At 47.1% G+C, this 21,965-nt stretch overlaps 1 protein-coding gene across 2 annotated transcripts in view; it reads left to right on the plus strand.

Annotated features, from left to right (window-relative positions):
- LOC142479229 (uncharacterized) overlaps nucleotides 1–21,965 on the plus strand; it is a 47,462-nt gene that overhangs the window by 17,005 nt on the left and 8,492 nt on the right. The window contains exons 2-5 of one of the 2 annotated variants that reach the window (XM_075582556.1): nucleotides 10,581–11,048; nucleotides 12,277–12,420; nucleotides 16,295–16,366; nucleotides 17,774–17,864. In XM_075582556.1, coding sequence (XP_075438671.1) covers nucleotides 10,581–11,048; nucleotides 12,277–12,420; nucleotides 16,295–16,366; nucleotides 17,774–17,864 — 775 coding nt within the window. The remainder of the gene's footprint in view (nucleotides 1–10,580; nucleotides 11,049–12,276; nucleotides 12,421–16,294; nucleotides 16,367–17,773; nucleotides 17,865–21,965) is intronic. The other variant, XM_075582564.1, reaches the window with a different exon arrangement.

Genomic DNA, 21,965 nt, shown 5'->3' on the forward strand with positions numbered 1-21,965 from the left:
TTCTCTCTATCTCGCTTTTCTTCTCCACCTCCATCTACCCCTCGGTTCTGCAGAAACCTGCGCTCTATTAACCTACCAGCCTTTGATTCCACTTTACACTCCTCCCCTCCTCTCTCAGCTCTGCTACAGACCCTGACAACCTGGTCAGGAACTACAACTCTGCCTTGTCCTCCTCTCTCGATCTACATGCCCTGCTTTCTCTCTGCCGCCCTCGCCCTTCTAACCCTAGACCCTGGCTAAATTCCCACACGCGCATGCTGCGTTCCTCCACTTGTTCCTCTGAACGCATCTGGAGGAAATCTCATACTCTCGCAGACTTCCTTCACTACAAATTTATGCTGTCCTGTTTCAACTCTGCCCTCTCTCAGGCTAAACAAATCTACTTTTTTTCACTAATCAACACGCACAAGTCTAACCCACGCCGACACTTCTCTGTCTTTGACTCTCTACTCAGACCACCCTCGGCTGCCTCCTCTTCTTCTGCCATTTCACCTCCAGGCTTTGCTGACTATTTTAAGGAAAATGTGGAATCCATACATCAGAACATCCCCTCTGTTTCCTCCTCCCATCCCACACCGCTTCCTAACTCTCCTTCTACCTTCCTTGACTCTTTTTTTCTGCTGTCTCTGAGAAGGATGTGTCACTGCTGCTCTACTCTTCTCCCTCTACCACCTGCCTTCTTGACCCCATTCCCTCCCTTCTCCTAAAACCTCTTGCTCCTACTATAATCCCTACGCTCACACAGATTTCTAACTCTCCCCTCTACTCTGGTACCTTTCCCTCTTCCTTCAAACATGCAACAGTTATACCATTACTCAAAAACAGCAAGCTTGACCCTACCTGTCTTTCTAACTATCAACCTGTCTCCCTCCTGCCTTTTGCCTCTAAACTCCTTGAACGTCTTGTATTCTCTCGTTTGCTCCATTTTCTCAACACCTATTCTCTCCTAGACCCTCTAATATCTGGCTTCCGCACTACTCACTCCACTGAAATAGCCCTCACTAAAATAACTAATGACCTCCATGCTGCCAAAGACAAGGTCATTACACTCTGCTCATACTATTTGACCTTTCTGCAGCATTTAATGCCATGGACCACCCTCTTCTCCTTCACATTCTCCATACTCTTGGTATTCGTAACAAAGCTCTATCCTGGATCTCCTCATAACTCTCCCATCCTACTTTCAGTGTCTCTTTTGCTAACACCTCCTCCTCTATCGATCTCTCTGTGGGGGTACCCCAGGGCTCTGTCCTGGGACCTCTTCTCTTTTCACTGTACACACTTTCTCTAGGTGACCTAATCACATATCTTGGGTTTAAATATCACCTCTATGCTGACACACAAAATTACTTTCAACTCCTGACCTTACACCTGCTGTACAGACCAAAGTTTCTGAATGTCTCACTGCGATATCATTCTTAATGGCCCTCCGCCAACAAACTTAACATGGCAAAAACAGAGCTCCTTATACTTCCTCCCAAACCTGGCCCTACTACCTCCTTCCACATTACTGTTGGAAGTACCATCATTCACCCAGTAGCCCAAGCACGCTGCCTAGGGGTCACACTCAACTCCTCTCTCACATTCTCTCCTCACATTCAGAACATTTCTAAAACCTGTCGCTATTTTCTCTGCAATATTACAAAGATACGCCCTTTCCTCTGTTACTCGAGTGCTAAAACTTTGACACAGGCCCTCATTCTCTCCCATCTCGATTACTGTAACCTCCTGCTGTCCGGCCTTCCTACCTCTCACCTGTCTCCCCTATAATCTATCCTAAACAATGCTGCCAGAATCACACTACTCTTTCCTAAATCTGTGTCAGCGTCTCCCCTGCTGAAATCACTGTCCTGGCTTCTAATCAAATCCTGCATCTCGCACTCAATTCTCCTCCTCACTTTTAAAGCTTTACACTCTTCTGGTCCTGCTTCCATCTCAACCCTAATGTCTTACTATCCACCATCCCGACTCTTGCATTCTGCTCAAGGATGTCTTCTAAGATTTTCTATAAAGCTCACAGTTAGTCTATCCTAATCAATAAAAATTGCACTGTCACTAAATTGTTGCATTCCAGTACTTGTATTTTTAAATCAGATTCATCAATGCGCAAGCAACGTTTCAAAAAAGCAATATTATCCATCGAAATCCCTCCATTTGCCGTTCTCCGCTTGGTGACAAAGTTTCTTTTCTGAGGAAAAATAAAATTATTACTGGTACCATACTGTAAATTATATGTTTCTGTTATTGCTGTTCTGTTGTTCAAAATTTATAACAGAATGTTTTAACTCCCAAAAATTAAAAAAAGTAGAATATTTTTTAAATTGTTTCATTGTTGCATTCTGCAACCTTTTATAAAAATTTCAGTGTCTCAAAAACATACAGTAAGTACTGTATAACATTTCACATAATGGTTGGTTAAAATCAATCAGTCCCCTCAAGAAGGCCACAAAAATTTTCTCAGGGGGGGGGGGGCGTCTCTTGTTCACATACACGCATGCGCCTAAATGTGATGACACGCATATGCGTTTCAACAAGGTTCCAATGAGACATGCAGTACGTGCATGCGCCTAGCTGTCCGCCAATTGTTCAGTATCTACTGTAGAAACTGCTCAGCCAATCATATTGCTGGACTACGAGAAAGTAGTCCCGAAGGGTCCAATGGCGGAGCACTGCCGTACAAGCAATGGGGGCTGCAAACCAGTAGCGAGTATAAAAAAGATTTATTGGGTGGTCAAAAGAAGTACATGGTTACTTTGACTCGTTTCAGGACCTGCATCCCTTTGTCAAAAAGTCATTGATTGACACGGTATGTACATTCTGTTTTGCTGGGGGCTTGTGCAGGACCTTTATGGTATATATGGAGATTTGTGTTAGCCGTCCAGCTTAACTTGTACACTAACCTATGTTTATATACCACATTGAGTCTCCCATAGCACCTCTACATGCTCTAAATGCCTTGGCTATAGACTATTACTCTGTGTATGCATCTACACTCCTAGGACAGCTGAGCCCTGATTATTGGGATTGTATCCCACACCTACCATATTGCTGGACTACATTTTCTAGAATTGTGAATAAAATAATCAAACTAAATAACCATAAGCAAAGCGATTGATTACAGGAGAATGGACCGATCTGCAGTAACTAATCGCTTGTCTGTGCATAATGTATTGATATTTAAAAAAAAAGAATAAAATACGGCAGCTTGAGCTGCAGGTTTTTACCTTCATTATACTGTAGACTTTGCCAATCGGTTGGCGCCGAGTCACTGCCAGTCCCGTATTCTTGATTATACATGTAGTTACAGGTGACAGCGGGCCTGCTACACCTGTAGTTGACAGCTGATGAAGCTGGAAATCTTTTTGGTACAGGCAAGCCTGCTGGTATCTGTAAGTGAAATCTTGCTCAGGCTGCAGGTATCCTGGCGTGGACAGATAGCAAGGGTTGCCGGTCACCAGGTTTTCACTGACGGTCGGACCGTTATTGTAAGCCGGTGCTGGTGCTGGCGGCGCAAGGCGCTGTTCCATTGCTGGCCTGGGACTGACGAATCTTAGTTGGTTTTACCATGACCTTTCGCCTTTTGAAGTCTCCATGATCAAAGATACTGGAAAACTCTGGAAACACACCTATACCCTCCTCTAACTCCGTGTGCAGGAGCAATACGAGAAAAACACGGATCGATACATAACTTTTTCCTTATTGCATGCTTCCACACACGAGCATCTGGTGAAAATTTATAAAAATCATAATTTGAGATAAAATATTGATACATTTGACACACTGTGGCCATATTATCATCTGCTGCATTAATTGCGGACCATATTAAACAAGCGTACGTTATGTCTGGCTTTTTGCACGCGGACTGCGGCGGTGTACTCATTGCAGGGCAGGAGAAATCCAGTACAGTTATGTAAAAAAGACACTGTGCATTGAGTTTTTATTATGAAACGCCTAAATTGATACAGTATTGTAACTTCTTCAGTACCAAGGTTAATTCACAATGGATCACTGTGGGTTTTTTTTAAACACCGGCAAGTAGACACATTACTGTAGCACATTAGAATTCATTACAATTCATGAATATCTGCCACCTGGCGGATACGCGAAGAATTGCCCCCAATTAAATCCGAACCATTATAATTAAACAGATCAACTGCGGATCAGCCACTGGTGCTGGGTGGCGCGAATGCGGCATGAATGCAGGGATACCCAATTTATTGCGCGTGGTATTCAGACGATGCAACCGCTACGCACCCTAGAAGTTTTAAAATAAAGGCTGCAGAGGTTAATGAGAATTTCCACAGGTAGTGTTAGGACCTGCATACTGGTCATGCCGTGACGTGGCTGCCATCTCATAACGCTTTGGCCAAAGGGTTTAACTAAATGACCCTTACTCATGAGAATACTAACATTGAAGTATTTAACTATGTATTTTGTCACATTGGATGTACTGTAGCATTGAGTATTTTTTTCTTTAATGATATGTCATAGGGGGGAAATACATTCCTTCCTGACTCCAAATATTGGCAATCAGATTATTCCCTGGACCAACATCCCATGTCTAGCTGTATACAATATGTATCTTTCATGTTTATCATATACCCACCATAAGCTAATTGTGATTGCAACACAAAATGCTAATACATGTAGTAGAGTTATATGAAAAATGATATGCTCCATATTAAAAATTATATTGATAACATTTTTGATTTAGAAAGAAATGATTTCTACCCGAATCCAAACTTCAACTTTTTTTTTTTACTGGAGACTATTTATTTTTTTTAACTTGGCACAAAAAGCTGTTTCCCCGCTGATAACATTTCCATCTGTGATTCCCCCCAAGAGACTGTTCTTCCTGCCTAAATCGCTACATTTGAAGTTCATTCTTGTTTCCCGTTGATCTCCTCCCAATAGAAAGCTCCAGAGACAATGGCCTTCCCCCTGGACTCGTAATATCGCTTATCTGCCCAGTCCAACATATAATCATTTCCACATTCAAAATGCAACAATAAGAAGTGTCCTCTGAAATGCATTTGAATGATTTCGGACATTTGCTTATAAAAATATTGTTGCAAAAAAGGTTTTATCCAAATCCATTAGGAAATCGTTTGGCAAACGTTTATATTTTTCCATTTTTGCAGCTTGGAAGAAACATATCAAATTTAACAAAGGAAAGTCCCCATTCACGGAGAAAAATGTTCATTTAACAGGGTCATGTATCAAAGTTGTTTCAAAGTTCAGTTAAAGCGCTGGCACTTTTTCTGATTTCGGCATATTAAAAAGGGTGACAACCTACAGTACATTTATGATTCAAAAGGTAGCGAAAACCTGTAGTTTTTTCCTCCGCAGTATTACCAAGATACGCCCTTTCTTCTGTTGCTCGACTGCAAAAACTCAGACTCCGGCCCTCATTCTCTCCCGTCTCGATTACTGTAGCCTCCTGCTGTCCGGCCTTCCTGCCTCTCACCTGTCTCCCCAACAATCTATCCTAAATGCTGCTGGCAGAATCACTCTACTCTTACCTTAAATCTCTCTCAGCGTCTCCCCTGCTGAAATCCCTCTCCTTCCATCCTATCAAATCCTGCATCACACACTCAATTCTCCTCCTCACTTTAAAAGCTTTACATCAAGCATGTCAAACTCAAAGGCTAACACGGGCCAAATAAACAAGGTTTAAGTTTAGGTGGGCCGCAAAAAAACAAAAACTTAAATTTTCATAGAAACGTAGGTTTATTTCGAAAAGTACACTATAAAAAAAAAAGAACAAGAACAACGATAAAATTAATGTTTTCTTCCTGACACTTGGCATCTCTGACTCTCTCTCTCTCTCTCTCTCAGACTCTCTCTCTCTCACACTCTCTCTCAGACTCTCTCTCAGACTCTCTCTCTCTCTCTCAGACTCTCTCTCTCTCACAGACTCTCTCTCTCTCACACTCTCTCTCAGACTCTCTCTCTCTCTCTCTCAGACTCTCTCTCTCTCTCAGACTCTCTCTCTCTCTCAGACTCTCTCTCTCTCTCAGACTCTCTCTCTCACTCTCAGACTCTCTCTCTCTCTCTCTGACTCTCTCTCTCTCAGACTCTCTCTCAGACTCGCTCTCTCTCAGACTCTCTCTCTCTCAGACTCTCTCTCTCTCAGACTCTCTCTCTCTCTGACTCTCTCTCTCTGACTCTCTCTCTCTCTCTGACTCTCTCTCTCTCTCTCAGACTCTCTCTCTCTCTCAGACTCTCTCTCTCTCACTATCAGACTCTCTCTCTCTCTCTCAGACTCTCTCTCTCTCAGACTCTCTCTCTCTCTCAGACTCTCTCTCTCTCTCTCTCTCTCTCAGACTCTCTCTCTCTCTCAGACTCTCTCTCTCAGACTCTCTCTCTCTCAGACTCTCTCTCTCTCAGACACACTCTCTCTCAGACACACTCTCTCTCAGACACACTCTCTCTCTCAGACACTCTCTCTCTCTCTCAGACTCTCTCTCTCTCTCTGACTCTCTCTCTCTCTCTCTCAGACTCTCTCTCTCAGACTCTCTCTCTCAGACTCTCTCTCTCAGACTCTCTCTGTCTCAGACTCTCTCTCTCTCTCAGACTCTCTCTCTCAGACTCTCTCTCTCAGACTCTCTCTCTCTCTCACTATCAGACTCTCTCTCTCACTATCAGACTCTCTCTCTCTCAATCTCAGACTCTCTCTCTCTCTCTCTCTCAGACTCTCTCTCTCTCTCTCAGACTCTCTCTCAGACTCTCTCTCAGACACACTCTCTCTCTCTCTCTCTCTCTCAGACACACTCTCTCTCAGACACACTCTCTCTCTCTCAGACACTCTCTCTCTCTCTCAGACTCTCTCTCTCTCAGACTCTCTCTCACTCTCAGACTCTCTCTCTCAGACTCTCTCTCTCTCAGACACTCTCTCTCTCAGACTCTCTCTCTCTCTCTGACTCTCTCTCTCTCTCTCAGACTCTCTCTCTCTCAGACTCTCTCTCTCTCAGACTCTCTCTCAGACTCTCTCTCTCAGACTCTTTCTGTCTCAGACTCTCTCTCTCTCTCAGACTCTCTCTCTCAGACTCTCTCTCTCTCACTATCAGACTCTCTCTCTCACTATCAGACTCTCTCTCTCTCAATCTCAGACTCTCTCTCTCTCTCTCTCTCTCTCAGACTCTCTCTCTCTCTCAGACTCTCTCTCAGACACACTCTCTCTCTCTCAGACACACTCTCTCTCAGACACACTCTCTCTCTCTCAGACACTCTCTCTCTCTCAGACTCTCTCTCTCTCAGACTCTCTCTCACTCTCAGACTCTCTCTCTCAGACTCTCTCTCTCAGACTCTCTCTGTCTCAGACTCTCTCTCTCAGACTCTCTCTCTCACTATCAGACTCTCTCTCTCACTATCAGACTCTCTCTCTCTCACTCTCAGACTCTCTCTCTCTCTCTCAGACTCTCTCTCTCTCAGACTCTCTCTCAGACACACACTCTCTCTCTCAGACACACTCTCTCTCTCTCAGACACACTCTCTCTCTCAGACACACTATCTCTCTCTCAGACCCACTCTCTCTCTCTCTCAGACACACTCTCTCTCTCAGACACACTCTCTCTCTCAGACACTCTCTCTCTCAGACACACTCTCTCTCTCTCTCTCTCTCTCTCTCTCTCTCAGACACACTCTCTCTCTCTCAGACACACTCTCTCTCTCTGACACTCTCTCTCTCTCTCTGACACACTCTCTCTCTCTCAGACACACTCTCTCTCAGACACACTCTCTCTCTCAGACACACTCTCTCTCTCAGACACTCTCTCTCTCTCTCTCTCCGACTCTCTCTCTCTCAGACTCTCTCTCTCTCAGACTCTCTCTCTCAGACTCTCTCTCTCACTATCAGACTCTCTCTCTCTCTCACTCTCAGACTCTCTCTCTCTCTCTCTCTCAGACTCTCTCTCAGACTCTCTCTCTCTCTCTCAGACTCTCTCTCTCTCAGACTCTCTCTCTCTCAGACTCTCTCTCTCTCAGACTCTCTCTCTCACTATCAGACTCTCTCTCACTCTCAGACTCTCTCTCTCTCAGACTCTCTCTCTCTCTCTCAGACTCTCTATCTCTCAGACTCTCTCTCTCTCTCGCAGACTCTCTCTCTCTGAGACTCTCTCTTTCTCTCTCTCAAAGATTCTCTCTGACTCTGTCTCTCTCAATCAGACACACTCTCTCTCTCTCTCTCAGACACACTCTCTCTCTCAGACACACTCTCTCTCTCTCAGACCCACTCTCTCTCTCTCTCAGACACACTCTCTCTCTCAGACACACTCTCTCTCTCAGACACACTCTCTCTCTCTCAGACACACTCTCTCTCTCAGACACACTCTCTCTCTCAGACACACTCTCTCTCTCAGACACACTCTCTCTCTCAGACACACTCTCTCTCTCAGACACACTCTCTCTCTCTCAGACACACTCTCTCTCAGACACACTCTCTCAGACACACTCTCTCTCTCTGACACTCTCTCTCTCAGACACATTCTCTCTCTCTCTCTCTCAGACACACTCTCTCTCTCTCTCTCTCTCTCTCTCTCTCAGACACACTCTCGCTCTCTCTCTCAGACACACTCTCTCTCTCTCTAAGACACACACTCTCTCTCTCAGACACACTCTCTCTCTCAGACACACACTCTCTCTCTCTCTCAGACACGCTCTCTCTGACACACTCTCTCTCAGACACACTCTCTCTCTCTCTCTCAGACACACTCTCTCTCTCTCTCTCAGACACTCTCTCTCTCAGACAGACACTCTCTCTCTCTCAGACACTCTCTCTCTGACACACACACACACACACACACACAAAGATACACACACAGATACACACACACAGATACACACACACACACAGACACACACACACAGATACACACACACACACACACACAGATACACACACACACACACACAGATACACACACACACACAGATACACACACACAGATACACACACAGATACACACACACACACAGATACACACACACACACACAGAGATACACAGACACAGATACACACAGACACAGACACACACAGAGACACAGACACGAGAGCAGCAGTGGAGAGCAGAGGCAGCGCCGGAAGTGATTGACTGGGGGGAGGGGGGGGAGGAAAGGCATGCGATCCGTGCAGGACAGGCAAATTTACAACTAACTCCCTCCCCCCCAGCCCCCCTACCTTCTCCTAACACCCCCCTACCTTCTCCTATCACCCGGAGCAGAAGGGGACGGGACACCGCACAGCCACCAGCAGACAGAGAAGCCAGGAGCAGGAGTGCAGACACACACACTCACCGTGTGCTCTGCACAAAGCGGAAGCCCCGCCCCCGGCTTCCTCTCTGCCTGCAGCCAATCCCCTGCGGCCCGGCCGGCATGAAGGAGGGATAATGGGGAGGGATAAGCGGAGGGATGGTGGGGAGTGATAATCGCGGCGCCCCTCTAGGCAAACCACGGCGCACAAATTGGGGACCACTGGGCTGGGCCGCAAATATGTTCATTGTGGGCCGCGAGTTTGACATGCTTGCTTTACACTCTTCTTCCCCTCTCAGCCCTTATTTCTCACTATGCACCATCTCAACTCATGCGTTCTGCTCAAGGATGTCTTCCCTCTACCCCCTTTGTATCTAAAGCCCTCTCCCATCTTAAACCTTTCTCACTGACTGCCCCACACCTCTGGAATGCCCTTCCCCTCAATATCCGACTAGCACCCTCTCTATCCACCTTTAAGAACCAACTCAAAACACACCTGCTTAAGGAAGCATATGAGTAGCTCCATGGCTGATAATTAACACCTCATACATAAACCTTGGCCCCTTGCAGATGCACTTACCAGAATGCCCTCCTATTGTCTTTGTACATTATTTCTACCAACCAATTAGATTGTAAGCTCTTCGGAGCAGGGACTCCTTTTCCTAAATGTTACTTTTATGTCTGAAGCCCTTATTCCTATTATGTGTTATTTGTATTATTTGTTATTTTTATGATTGTCACGTGCGTTACTGCTGTGAAGCGCAATGTACATTAATGGTGCTATATAAATAAAGACATACATACATGATTTAAATAAAAAATATCAACGCCCATCTTTATATGAATCCATTTTGTTAACGTGATATGCAATCCCTTCTCATGTTTTTTATAGTTTGGTTAACTGGTTATGAAAAGGGAGCAATATAATTTTTCATATTTCATTTCCAATTAATTTGATGGTTGCTATGTTTATTATTATCATCATCTGTTATTTATAATGAGCCAACATATTCCATGGCACAGTACAATAGGGTTAGAAGATGATAGACACTAAAATGACACACAATAACATACATTGTTACATTAGGTAAGGAGAGTCCCTCCCCCAAAGAGCTTACAATCTATAGGGAAGGGTGAGTGGAAACATAGGGTACAGAGGGAGGAGAAGGTTGGTGTGTTTAGCAATTATTTGTTGTAATATATTCTGATATATTCTGATATATTCCTACCATTTGTGGAAAGTAATATGTGTATGTGCATGTGTTTTACTTGTGGGTATTTGTTATGTAAGGTTTCACTACTAAACTCTTGCTTTGGTTACACAAAACAGTAATAGAGGGACAGAGCTTCATGATAAAGAATGTCCTCCTGGAGAAATGTATTCATGTGACTCCGGACAGTGGCAGAGTATCCATGGCTGAGTGCAAACCCCATTCCCATCATCAGCAGTGGTTCTGGGACCCTGACATGAGCGCACTTGTGAGTGCAAAGAGCAAGAGATGTCTCACAGTGCAAACAATACACGAGTTTTCCTCCATGAAGCTGGAGTCCTGTGAGAATAATGAGCATCAAGCCTGGACCTGTGACAAAAGGGGACATCTGACTCTCCAGGATCAGGGGTTGCACCTGAGCATCAAGCGTGGGACGAAGAAGGTCTATGTGTCAAAAGTAAAGGATAAGTTAAGCAAATGGAAGACCATGATGGATGGGCCAGTGTGCAAGGGTGGTGCCCAACCTACTGAGCAGGTTGAGCAGAAGAAGCACGAGCTGGAAGAGGTCCCAGTAGAGGTTTATGAATGTAAGGGAAGAAATGCATCATAGAAACCTAACTTCCTTCCATCTAAACCTCATCATGGAACTTCATGTGACCCAGAAACCTCATGTAACATATAATAACTAAGCATACTGATGCAGAACTATACATACAGTATACAAGAAACTTAATTCCATTAACTTAACTAATCTACTATAAATGTCCCATTGAAGAACAGCTGTACAGTACTGGATATCTTGATGATAACAACTTTTCATTCATAGTAAACATGAAATATTATTTATAATTAAAATGGGAAGTTCTAGAACAATTGTGCTGCAGAGCTGTTCTCTCTTTGGGAATTTCAAGTTTCATGTTCCGTTATTTATTTTAAAATAGACGGTGGTTTTTTTTGCCATCACAGCATCTCATCCTGCATTCCTTCTCATACAATGTATTCTGTCTGTGAAACCAAAGTGATTATTTTCTTATTTTGCTTCTGTATCTTACTGCCGTTCTATAGTATATAGAAACGCTGGAACTTCTTTGCAATGTAAAATAAAGTTAGACATGAGAAATAGGATAGAGCTTCTGCAGTAAATTCTTAATGCTGAAACAATTCATGTCGCCCGGAACTGAACTGCATGATTTTCAGCTGTGCTCCCTCACCCCTCTCCCCCTTCTCCCTTTCCCCCCCCCCCTCTCCAAGTTCCCGAGATACTGGTGAAGTTACTGGTATTACTTCATGGTTTTTAAAAGGGATTTAAATGGCCATCCAATAGGAAGCCACAACCGATGATGTTGCAGCATCCTATTGGCCCATTATTTTGCAGCCATTTTGTTTCCCCTGGACAATGAAACCCAGTAACGTCACTGGTAACTTGGAAACAAGGGGTCTCCAGAGCTGAAAATAGTGGTGTTTAGATCCGGGGGACCCCCTTTTTCCCACCCAGTAACAAAAAAAAACAATTGCTCCTTTAATTGAAGAAGTGCCGTGACGAGCTGTATTTTAGGTCACTCTGCAACAAATCGGCTCTGAAATTGTCAGGCACAAGGAGTCACTGCCCCATAGAGCTTACAATCTAATCCTGAGGCACAGGGAGATTGAGTGACTTGCCCAAGGTCACAAGGAGCCGACACTGAGATTCGATCGACTTCAAAGGCAGTGACATTATCTACCCTCTTAGCCCCGTCCTCTTTCAGCACTAAGAATTTATAGGTGCTTTCCAATTGGTTTTCCACTTCTCTCCTGATTTCCTTGTCTCTCCCAAAGCTAAATTCGTTAGCTCCACAGCGAAAGTGAAAACACTGTCCAGCAGTCCTTGGGTTGATGCAACCAGTTTCCCCACTCAGCTTCCTGGACTGAACAACACGTCAAGAACAACTGACAATGTACAGTTCATTGCCAGTGACAAAGGTGCGTACATTCTCATTTTTAATTATGGGGAATATATTCATTCCGGGGGAGCTCCGATTGTGGCTACGTTAGACTGTGAACATGGTACCATCCTATGCATTCCCCCGATTTCATATTCTCAAGTGCTTCATTAGTTGATAAATAACAGCAGTTAAATATAATAAATAAAATTAATAAATATATAATAATTAATAAAAATAAACAAATGTAATAGTGTTGTGTGTGTAGAGTTTGGAGAAGTGTTTCCCAACGCCACAATTCAGGACACACAAGTACTGTTCGGTCAAACAGCCGACTGGGAAACCAAATAATCTGTGCTCAAGGGGACCTCTGCAGTAAGTGGGTATAATTACCTAGTCCTGCCTCTCCCTCCACACCTGATATCCCACAGGGAGCAGAGACGGATTCTCTTCCATACAAGTGAGGGAAAGTCCTCTCTCAAAAGCCAACTGCACCATCCTCCAAACTTGTCCTGCAGACCTAATAGCACCGCTCTTCTTTATGCCTCTGTGCCTTATACTGTTCAAAGCAAGATCTGGAAATGGAGCGTAAAAACCGAGGTCCTTCTAATATTCCTGCTGCCACACATTGCTTTCTCATTCATACAGTATGCTAAGTGTAGTATTAATCTTCAAGCCTCGGGTACCTAATGAAGAACAGTACGGGGACCTGAAACAGGAAAGATTTGCAGGCACAATAAATATACCGAGTTGCTTAAAAAGAATATCAAAGGAACCAATAAAGGTTCCTTGTGGCCTTGCGCTGCCGGTTCCTATTTGCTAAGCGTTGCTATACACCTTGCAGCGCTGGAAGATCTCTTACAGCCCAGGTGTCTTAAGGGAAAGCACTGCTTAGTAAACATACCCCTTCACCTCCCTCTGCCTCAGGCACATGAACATTAGAATGTAAGCTCTGTGGGACAGGGATTTATTCTGCATGTAAATCCTGTTATGTCCAGCACCACAACAACCTATTATCAGTAGCATATTGTGAAGAGCCGCTGGGTACCAAGATCGTGTAAAATAACAAGAAGGAGACTGGGGAATCCCGAACTACAGCACGGATATATGTAGTGCAAGAAATATGTTTTGACAGAAGCCCACCTCCACCGGGGAGCCCACCTCCACCGGGGAGTCCACCTCCACTGGGCAGCCCACCTCCACCAGGCAGCCCACCGCCACAGGGGAGCCCACCTCCACCGGGCAGCCCACCTCCACCGAGGAGCCCACCTCCACCGGGCAGCCCACCTCCACCGGGCAGCCCACCTCCACCGGGGAGCCCACCTCCACCGGGGAGCCCACCTCCACCGGGGAGTCCACCTCCACCAGGCAGCCCACCGCCACAGGGGAGCCCACCTCCACCGGGCAGCCCACCTCCACCGAGGAGCCCACCTCCACCGGGCAGCCCACCTCCACCGGGGAGCCCACCTCCACCGGGCAGCCCACCTCCACCGGGGAGCCCACCTCCACCGGGCAGCCCACCTCCACAGGGGAGCCCACCTCCACCGGGGAGCCCACCGCCACCGGGCAGCCCACCGCCACCGGGGAGCCCACCTCCACCGGGCAGCCCACCTCCACAGGGGAGCCTACCTCCACCGGGGAGCCCACCGCCACCGGGCAGCCCACCGCCACCGGGCAGCCCACCGCCACCGGGGAGCCCACCTCCACCACGCAGCCCACCTCCACCGGGTAGCCCACCTCCATAGGGGTGCCCACCTCCACCGGGCAGCCCACCGCCACCGGGGAGCCCACCTCCACCGTCAGCCCACCTCCACCGGGCAGCCCAACTCCACCGGGGAGCCCACCTCCACCGGGCAGCCCACCTCCACCGGGGAGCCCACCTCCACCGGGCAGCCAACCTCCACCGGGCAGCCCACCGCCACCGGGGAGCCCACCGCCACCGGGGAGCCCACCTCCACCGGGCAGCCCACCGCCACCGGCGAGCCCACCTCCACCGCGCAGCCCACCTCCACCGGGGAGCCCACCTCCACCGGGCAGCCAACCTCCACCGGGCAGCCCACCGCCACCGGGGAGCCCACCGCCACCGGGGAGCCCACCTCCACCGGGCAGCCCACCTCCACCGGCGAGCCCACCTCCACAGCGCAGCCCACCTCCACCGGGGAGCCCACCTCCACCGGGCAGCCCACCTCCACCAGGGAGCCCACCGCCACCGGGCAGCCCACCGCCACCGGGCAGCCCACCTCCACAGGGGAGCCCACCTCTACCGGGCAGCCCAACTCCACCGGGGAGCCCACTTCCACCGGGGAGCCCACCTCCACCGGGGAGCCCACCTCCACCGGGCAGCCCACCTCCACCGGGCAGCCCACCTCCACCAGTATATCCATGTCACATTCCACTGTATTTGACACAAGTATTGGGATACAGGGCATAATGTTTTCATGCTTTGCTGGTCTAAACAGCACCAGACTTACAAAACAAAAGCCCTACGGAAGTGTCTATTCTTACTATGCAGCGATGCATATCGAACAGGGGTGGCCAACTCCAGTCCTCAGGGGCCACTAACAGGTCAGGTTTATGGGATTTTCCTGCATGAGCACAGGTGGCTCAGTCAGAGACTGAGCCACTGATTGAGCCACCTGCACTGCAGAGCTACCTGTGCTGTCGTCATCTGAGCCACTGATTGAGCCACCTGTGCTGAAGCAGGGATATCCTGAAAACCTGACCTGTTGGTGGCCCCTGAGGACTGGAGTTGCCCCCCTTCCCCCTTGTATAGAAGAATACAACCCGCAGCATGCTTGCAATCAGTAATGTGGCCCCACTGCACGGGTTGGTTACTTGTAATCATAGACACATTTCTATCTTACAGCATAACAGGCCGCAGTAAATATCTCGCATTAACAACAAAAAGCTTTCATTTTCAATGCGTAAAAAGCGTATTTGAACCCAAAGTGGGTCACAAGACATTTCCACCACATCACACACACTTTACCTCTCCAGTCTTACTCGCTATTGCACCACTATACACTCTGCCACGCTTTATTTGCGTGTCCTATTACCCCACGTGTTGTGCCCCTGCATGCCACTATAATCTTTGCATACAGCATATAGTCGCCTACGAGGATCTTATCAGCAATAATCTCAGAACATTCTGACACACACAGTGAGATCTAAAACAAGCGCTTTTGCAACCATAGAAAAAACTGTATACTGCAGGAGCTGCTAGAATCTATCTTGGGCTGAATTTTGCTGTGTCCCACGAGCGGGACATTTATGAGATAAGGATAAGCTGCTCCTTGTTTCTGGACTAAGGAGCTGTACTGTGCATTTCTTCCCACACCTTCCGGAACAAGCTTGTTACATCGTTACATCGACACAGCGTTTGGGTTACGCTTTCAACGATGCTGGCTTCATGAATATGCCACAAGGAAATGGTTCTGGGTCACAATTCAGTATCAGTGTCTTATTCACAAAGCCTCTCTTTCTCCATCAACTGTTATGCTTCATTATGGGACCTATTAACTAGGCAGTCTTCTGCTATAAGACACCTTTTGTCAATGGCAGACACAGTCTATTAACTTGAATTGTCTGTAATGGGAGGGGTCTTCCAACTCCGGAAGGCGTCTTCCAACTCCAGGAGGCGTCTTCCAACTCCGGCAGGTGTCTTCCAACTCCGGCAGGTGTCTTCCAACTCCGGCAGGTGTCTTCCAACTCCGGCAGGTGTCTTCCAGCTCCGGCAGGTGTCTTCAAACTCTGGAAGGTGTCTTCCAACTCTGGAAGGCGTCTTCCAACTCCGGAAGGCGTCTTCCAACTCCGGAAGGCGTCTTCCAACTCCAGAAGGTGTCTTATGGCAGAAGATTGTTTAATAAATATGGGCCTATGCCTGTCCAGGATAACAGTAACTTATTATCTTTCAGATGAACTTGGCCAACAATTTGTCAGTGCAGAGGAGAATTTTATTGAGAAGCAGTTTGTGTCTGTGCGAGAAAGTAAGTGTTGAAATGTGATTATCATCACTATTTAACTAAAAAATAATGCAACCTTGGATCCCCGCACAGCAGGAAATCCAATATAAGGACGACCCAGCACTCACAAATAACAATGACAAAAATCTGTATTAGCAAATCACGGGAACATCAAAGTATGGGAAACTGGAAAATAAGACAAAAAGACCAGCAACGTTTTATCAACAACAATAGTGTGTATTCAAATCACTTTACAAATTTCCATCTATTGTACCGTTCCCCGCCAAAGTAACCAACAGTCACAGGGAAGTGTCACCCTGGCTTCATAATCAGGATGCAATCTGGTGATGGTGACTTGTGGTGTATTACAGGACGTGGTGGTGGTGTATATTTGATTGTGTATTTATTTGTCTGCGAATGTCCATGTGGAATGAAACAGTGTGGGGGGGGGGTTTATGTCATTAATGAGATGCTGGGATTGTAGCATAGGAATGTTATTAAAATGTAATGGGGGAGAGCTTGATGATGGGGATTTCGGAGGGTTCATAAATAGCTTGAAGTAGCCTATGACCGTGTCGTATGGGTGGGATGGTCGTTGTATGAATCACTCCTGATTGCTCACCGGCTGACGCCAGTGGATACCGCTTGTGTGATGTCCGTGGTGGTGACTTTGTTGGGAAGCTGGTCAATAGATGGGACTATAAAAGGCGATTCGAGATGCTCACAGAAAACCAGTGCGAATTAAAAGGCGATATTATATCATTTCTAAAGATAGATTGAAAAATAAAATCTTATGGAATAGCACTTCTAAGTACGTACGGCCCACAATGCTTTTCAGGCACCTGTGCCACTGGGAGGGATGAGATAAACATTGAATCTTCCTGATCTACAGATTAAAAAGTTTACATTTCGAGGGAGAAAAGCTCATTAATCAGGTTTCTTACATATCATGCAGATCTGGGTCACTGGAAAGTTTATGCCAACCCAGACTTGGTTGAGCATTTTGACAGAGCTAAAAAGGGGGACCGGTAATGGCCTCGAGTGCCGAGTTTGACGTCTCATTATAACGTGCGTGCTCTCTAACTGCATCATAAATCTTTCTATTGTATTCTGTTACCACTCCCAAAACCAAAAAGCTGGAAGGGTAGCTTCATGCAGGCACATCTAAGAACCATGTTTTAGCAATGATTCTAGGGCACAATTAGGCTTTATAATATATGTAGGTTCCCAGCTACTACCTCTCAACGGATTCAATATTATTGTGCATATAAAGCATTACAAAATGTAACTAGTGAAGGGAATATTCTTCCTAATCACTTTGGCATATTACGTTGTTTTGTTGATTTATTGGGATTTGATAATGAAGCAAAGTACTGGAAACCCCAGTGTATGAAGCAGCTCTAACTACAAGGTAATATTCCTTTCTTGCAGATGGCAGGTGGAAGACTGCCATGCTGATCCTAAGCCCATTTGCGTTTATGCTGGGAGTGATCATACTGGCTTTGAATATTCGGTACAACAAGTAAGTCAAATCCCCACTTGGAGTACTGCAAGGTATAAAGGTGCATTGGTTACCTGTGCATGACTAGAACTGTTTAGAACAATTCAGAACCTAACAAGAATCAATACATTGTAATGGAGGTTACACTACAAGGTTTTACAGTTTAAGTTCAGGATACCTTTAAAATGTTGGTATAAAAAATTAGGGGGCGATACGAGATACACAACGTATTGTGGATTTTCAGTGAGATACTGATAAAAGCCGGATTGCTCCCAGTTGAGTCTGTACTCGATTAGACCCTACTAATGGATAGGAAATAAATCCGCATCTCTGCAGATTAAGGTTCAGGAAAATATATGCATGTGTACACACTGGGCATAGACAGAAGGTGAGATGCTCATCGAAGTAGCAGGACGCGGGTGTCCTAAAGGCACAGCTGTCTCACAATCGGATGAAAAAGTTTAAAAGTTACTATACTGTAAAAAAAAAAATAATATGACCACACAGATACAGGGGGGAAAAGGACATGTTTACTGAAAAGTGATACCTGGGAACATCGTGGGAATCCGGAAGGTCTCTGGGGACCAAAACATCCAGTGCTCACCTTTGTGCTCAGGTGTCACTTTCAATAAACTTTTCACTTCTGTTCCATCTGTTCATTTTTTCGAATCTATTAAACCTCTACATCCATAGATATGCATTCCCAGGAAAATGGCCACGCATCCCTTACAATGCAAAGTATTTTCTTTTACTCCCAGCTTCTCCCTGTCCATAGTGAATGTTTGGGTGACGTGATATGACCCTCCAGGGATCCAACTCAGGAGGAAAAGAAAAATGGTCATTTGTATCAGTGACACGGTGCTGTGCGATGCTGAACAGACTTTAAATTAGGGAGACTCACAAAAACCCCAGACACGGTTAGCATGTGTAAGATATTGTTTTATTCTTGGCAGCACTCGCCTGAAACGCAGGCTGCCTGGCAGTAGCGGTTTCCTCCACTCCTGACTCACACGCTACTTGTCCAAGGAGAAGTATGGTGCGAGCCTGAAGAAGCAGGGGGCACTTGCTAGAAGGAAGTTAAACACCTTCCAACGTATCATATAGAAAACCCTTCAATCCTTTCACTGCCCTATTGCTGTTCCATGATGTGCTCGAGAGCAGCAATGTACATGGCCCTCTGTGTTGGCTAAAGCATATTTTGGCATTCAGGGAAGGAGAAATACAGTCATGTGATCTATATCAGGGGTACGCAAACTGGGGGCCGCAAGATTTTCAGGGGGGGAGGGGAGCGGCGCTAACAGAGGCCCCGTGCTCTTCCCCACAACATTTTAATTAAATGCCGGAGGAGCGCGCGAGGCCTCTTACCTGCTCTCCCCAGTGACACGTCGCCATGACAAGGCGGCGTTATATGATGCTGCCAATGTCAGAGAGCAGGTAAGGGGGCAGGGGGATCGAGCAGGTGGGGGGAGGGGGGGAGGGGGGGGAGAGGGGGCAGGTGTCACGCTGCGCTCACCACAAACAGGACGGAAGACCGCGGGGCTGAGGTGGGGTATGTATAGGCACCGACCCACAACCACGCAGGCCTGTCCGGAATGCGTAGTCCTAGTCGTACCGCGTCGTAGGGTTGGAGAGGTCAGGGTAGTCAGGGTACTTGCCGTGTTCCAGGGTTGGAGAGTCCGGGTAGGTAGAGTTTCGTAGCCAAGGTCCTGGGTAATAGAAGGTAGAGTAGTCGAGTAACGAAGCCGGAGTCAAAGTGCTGGAGAGTGTAGAAATCCAAGTAACAGGCAGGGTCAAACAGGTCAGACAGGTTCAAGACAAAACTAAACAGCAGCGGTGAGCACAATGCATAAACAGGAGTTTATGCTCAGCAATGAAGGACAGGCAGAAGCAGGTATATATGTGGGAAGGGTCCAATTACCTTGCAGGGGTGTGTACTGGTCCACCAATGGTGTCAGAGAGACACTGATCAAAAACAGCTTGCAATTAGGCTTTCCTGATGCTAGGTCTGGTTGCCGGGCAACCCGCGCGCGTGCGCGATGCGCGTCGCGACGTGATGACGTCATGCGTTTCACTCAGCAAGTCTCCGCCTGTGGGAGGCTCCAGCAGCTCCCTCACGTTCTCCTGCTTCCTGGTTGCCAAGCAACCCGTGCGCGTGCGCGCTGCGTCTCGCAGAGCTCCGCCATCACGCCGCTGCGCCTGCACTGCCCTGGCAGTGCGTGGGCGCATGACTCTGCCCCGTGGTGCTTCCCTGAGTCGGTCTCCGCGCGGATCAGAGGCAAGTGTGACAGTATCCCCCCCTTGAGGGGAGACCTCCGGGCGAACCAGAGATGGTTTCTCAGGATGCCTACGGTGGAAGGCAGAGATGAGGCGGTTGGCATGTACCTGATGATGAGGAATCCACTCTCTCTCCTCTGGGCCATAGCCTCTCCAGTGTACAAGATATTGTAATCCTCCTCTGGATATTCTGGAGTTGAGAATGGTCTGAACCTCATATTCTTGTTGGCCCTCTACCAGTATGGTTTGCGGAGGTTTAGATTGTCCTTTGGGGGATGAGTCTTGATGATAAGGTTTGAGAAGGGATGAGTGAAATACAGAAGGAATCCTCATATTTTTTGGCAGTTCAAGCCGATAGGCTACTGGGTTGATCCTTTTGGTGATGCGGAAAGGGCCGATAAAACGTGGTGCCAGTTTGGGTGAAGCTACCTTTAGCCGAATGTTTTTGGTAGATAACCAAACCCTTTGTCCTACAGAGTACCCTGGGACCTCTCTTCGGTGACGATCCGCTTGTCTCTTGTGTAATATACCAGCGTGCTGTAGATTCCGATGGATCTTCTGCCATAGGTCTTGTAAGTGGCGAATCCTGTCCTCTGCGGCCGGGACTCCAGACTTGGAGATGAGGGAAGGAAGTGCCGACGGATGGAAGCCATAGTTGACCATAAATGGTGACTGTTGGGATGATTCGTTCTGTAGATTATTGTGGGAGAATTCTGCCCATGGGAGAAGTTCCGCCCAGTCGTCCTGAGTGTCAGCGATAAAGCACCTCAAAAACTGTTCCAGAGACTGATTGGTGCGTTCCGTCTGTCCATTGGTCTGGGGGTGATATCCTGATGAAAAGTGTAGGGTAACGTCCAGATTTTTACAAAACGCCCTCCAGAACCGGGAGATGAACTGGGATCCTCTATCGGACACTATGACCTGCGGGGACCCATGTAACCTGAAGATCTCCCTGATGAAAACTTCGGATAACATTGGTGCAGTGGGTAAACCCTTCATAGGGATGAAGTGTGCCTGTTTGGAAAATCTGTCCACCACCACAAGTATAGTGTCCATGCCTCTAGATTTGGGCAACTCAACGATGAAGTCCATCGATATATGTGTCCATGGACGTACTGGGATGGGTAGTGGTTGAAGGAGACCTGCTGGTCTGTTGTGTGGCGTCTTGCTTCGAGCACAAGTAGCGCACGTAGCTACGAAGGCTTGTATGTCTCTCCGCATGTAGGGCCACCAGAATGTGCGTTCGATGAACTCAGTAGTTCTTTTGGTGCCAGGATGGCCTGCAGTCTTGGATGAATGTCCCCACTCCATGACTCTCTTCTGGAATTTACGGGGAGTGAACAACCGGTCCTCCGGAACGTTGAGTCCTGCCGGGATGTTGTTCTGAGCTTTAGTAATGTCCGTTAAGGCACTAAAAGTATTAGCAGCCAGAATACAAGTGGAAGGGAGAATGGTCTCCTGTTGATCCACCTTGTTATCCTCTACCAGGAACTGTCGTGACAGGGCGTCGGCTTTAATGTTTTTTGAACCAGGAATGTAGGAAATGAGGAAGTTAAAGCGAGTAAAGAATAAGGACCATCTTGCCTGGCGAGATCCTAGTCGCCGTGCTCCCTCAATGTACAGAAGATTCTTATGGTCCGTAAGTATCGTGACTGGTGACTCTGTGCCTTCCAGTAAGTGCCTCCACTCCTCCAAGGCCAGCTTGATAGCGAGGAGCTCCCGGTTACCTACATCGTAATTCCTTTGGGCGGAGGAAAACTTCTTTGAAAAATATGCACAAGGATGAAGTGGAGCTTGATGATTCTTTCTCTGTGAAAGTATAGCACCTGCTCCTACATCGGAGGCGTC

This window comes from Ascaphus truei, chromosome 1 (genome assembly GCF_040206685.1).
Source record: "Ascaphus truei isolate aAscTru1 chromosome 1, aAscTru1.hap1, whole genome shotgun sequence".
NCBI lineage: Eukaryota > Metazoa > Chordata > Amphibia > Anura > Ascaphidae > Ascaphus > Ascaphus truei.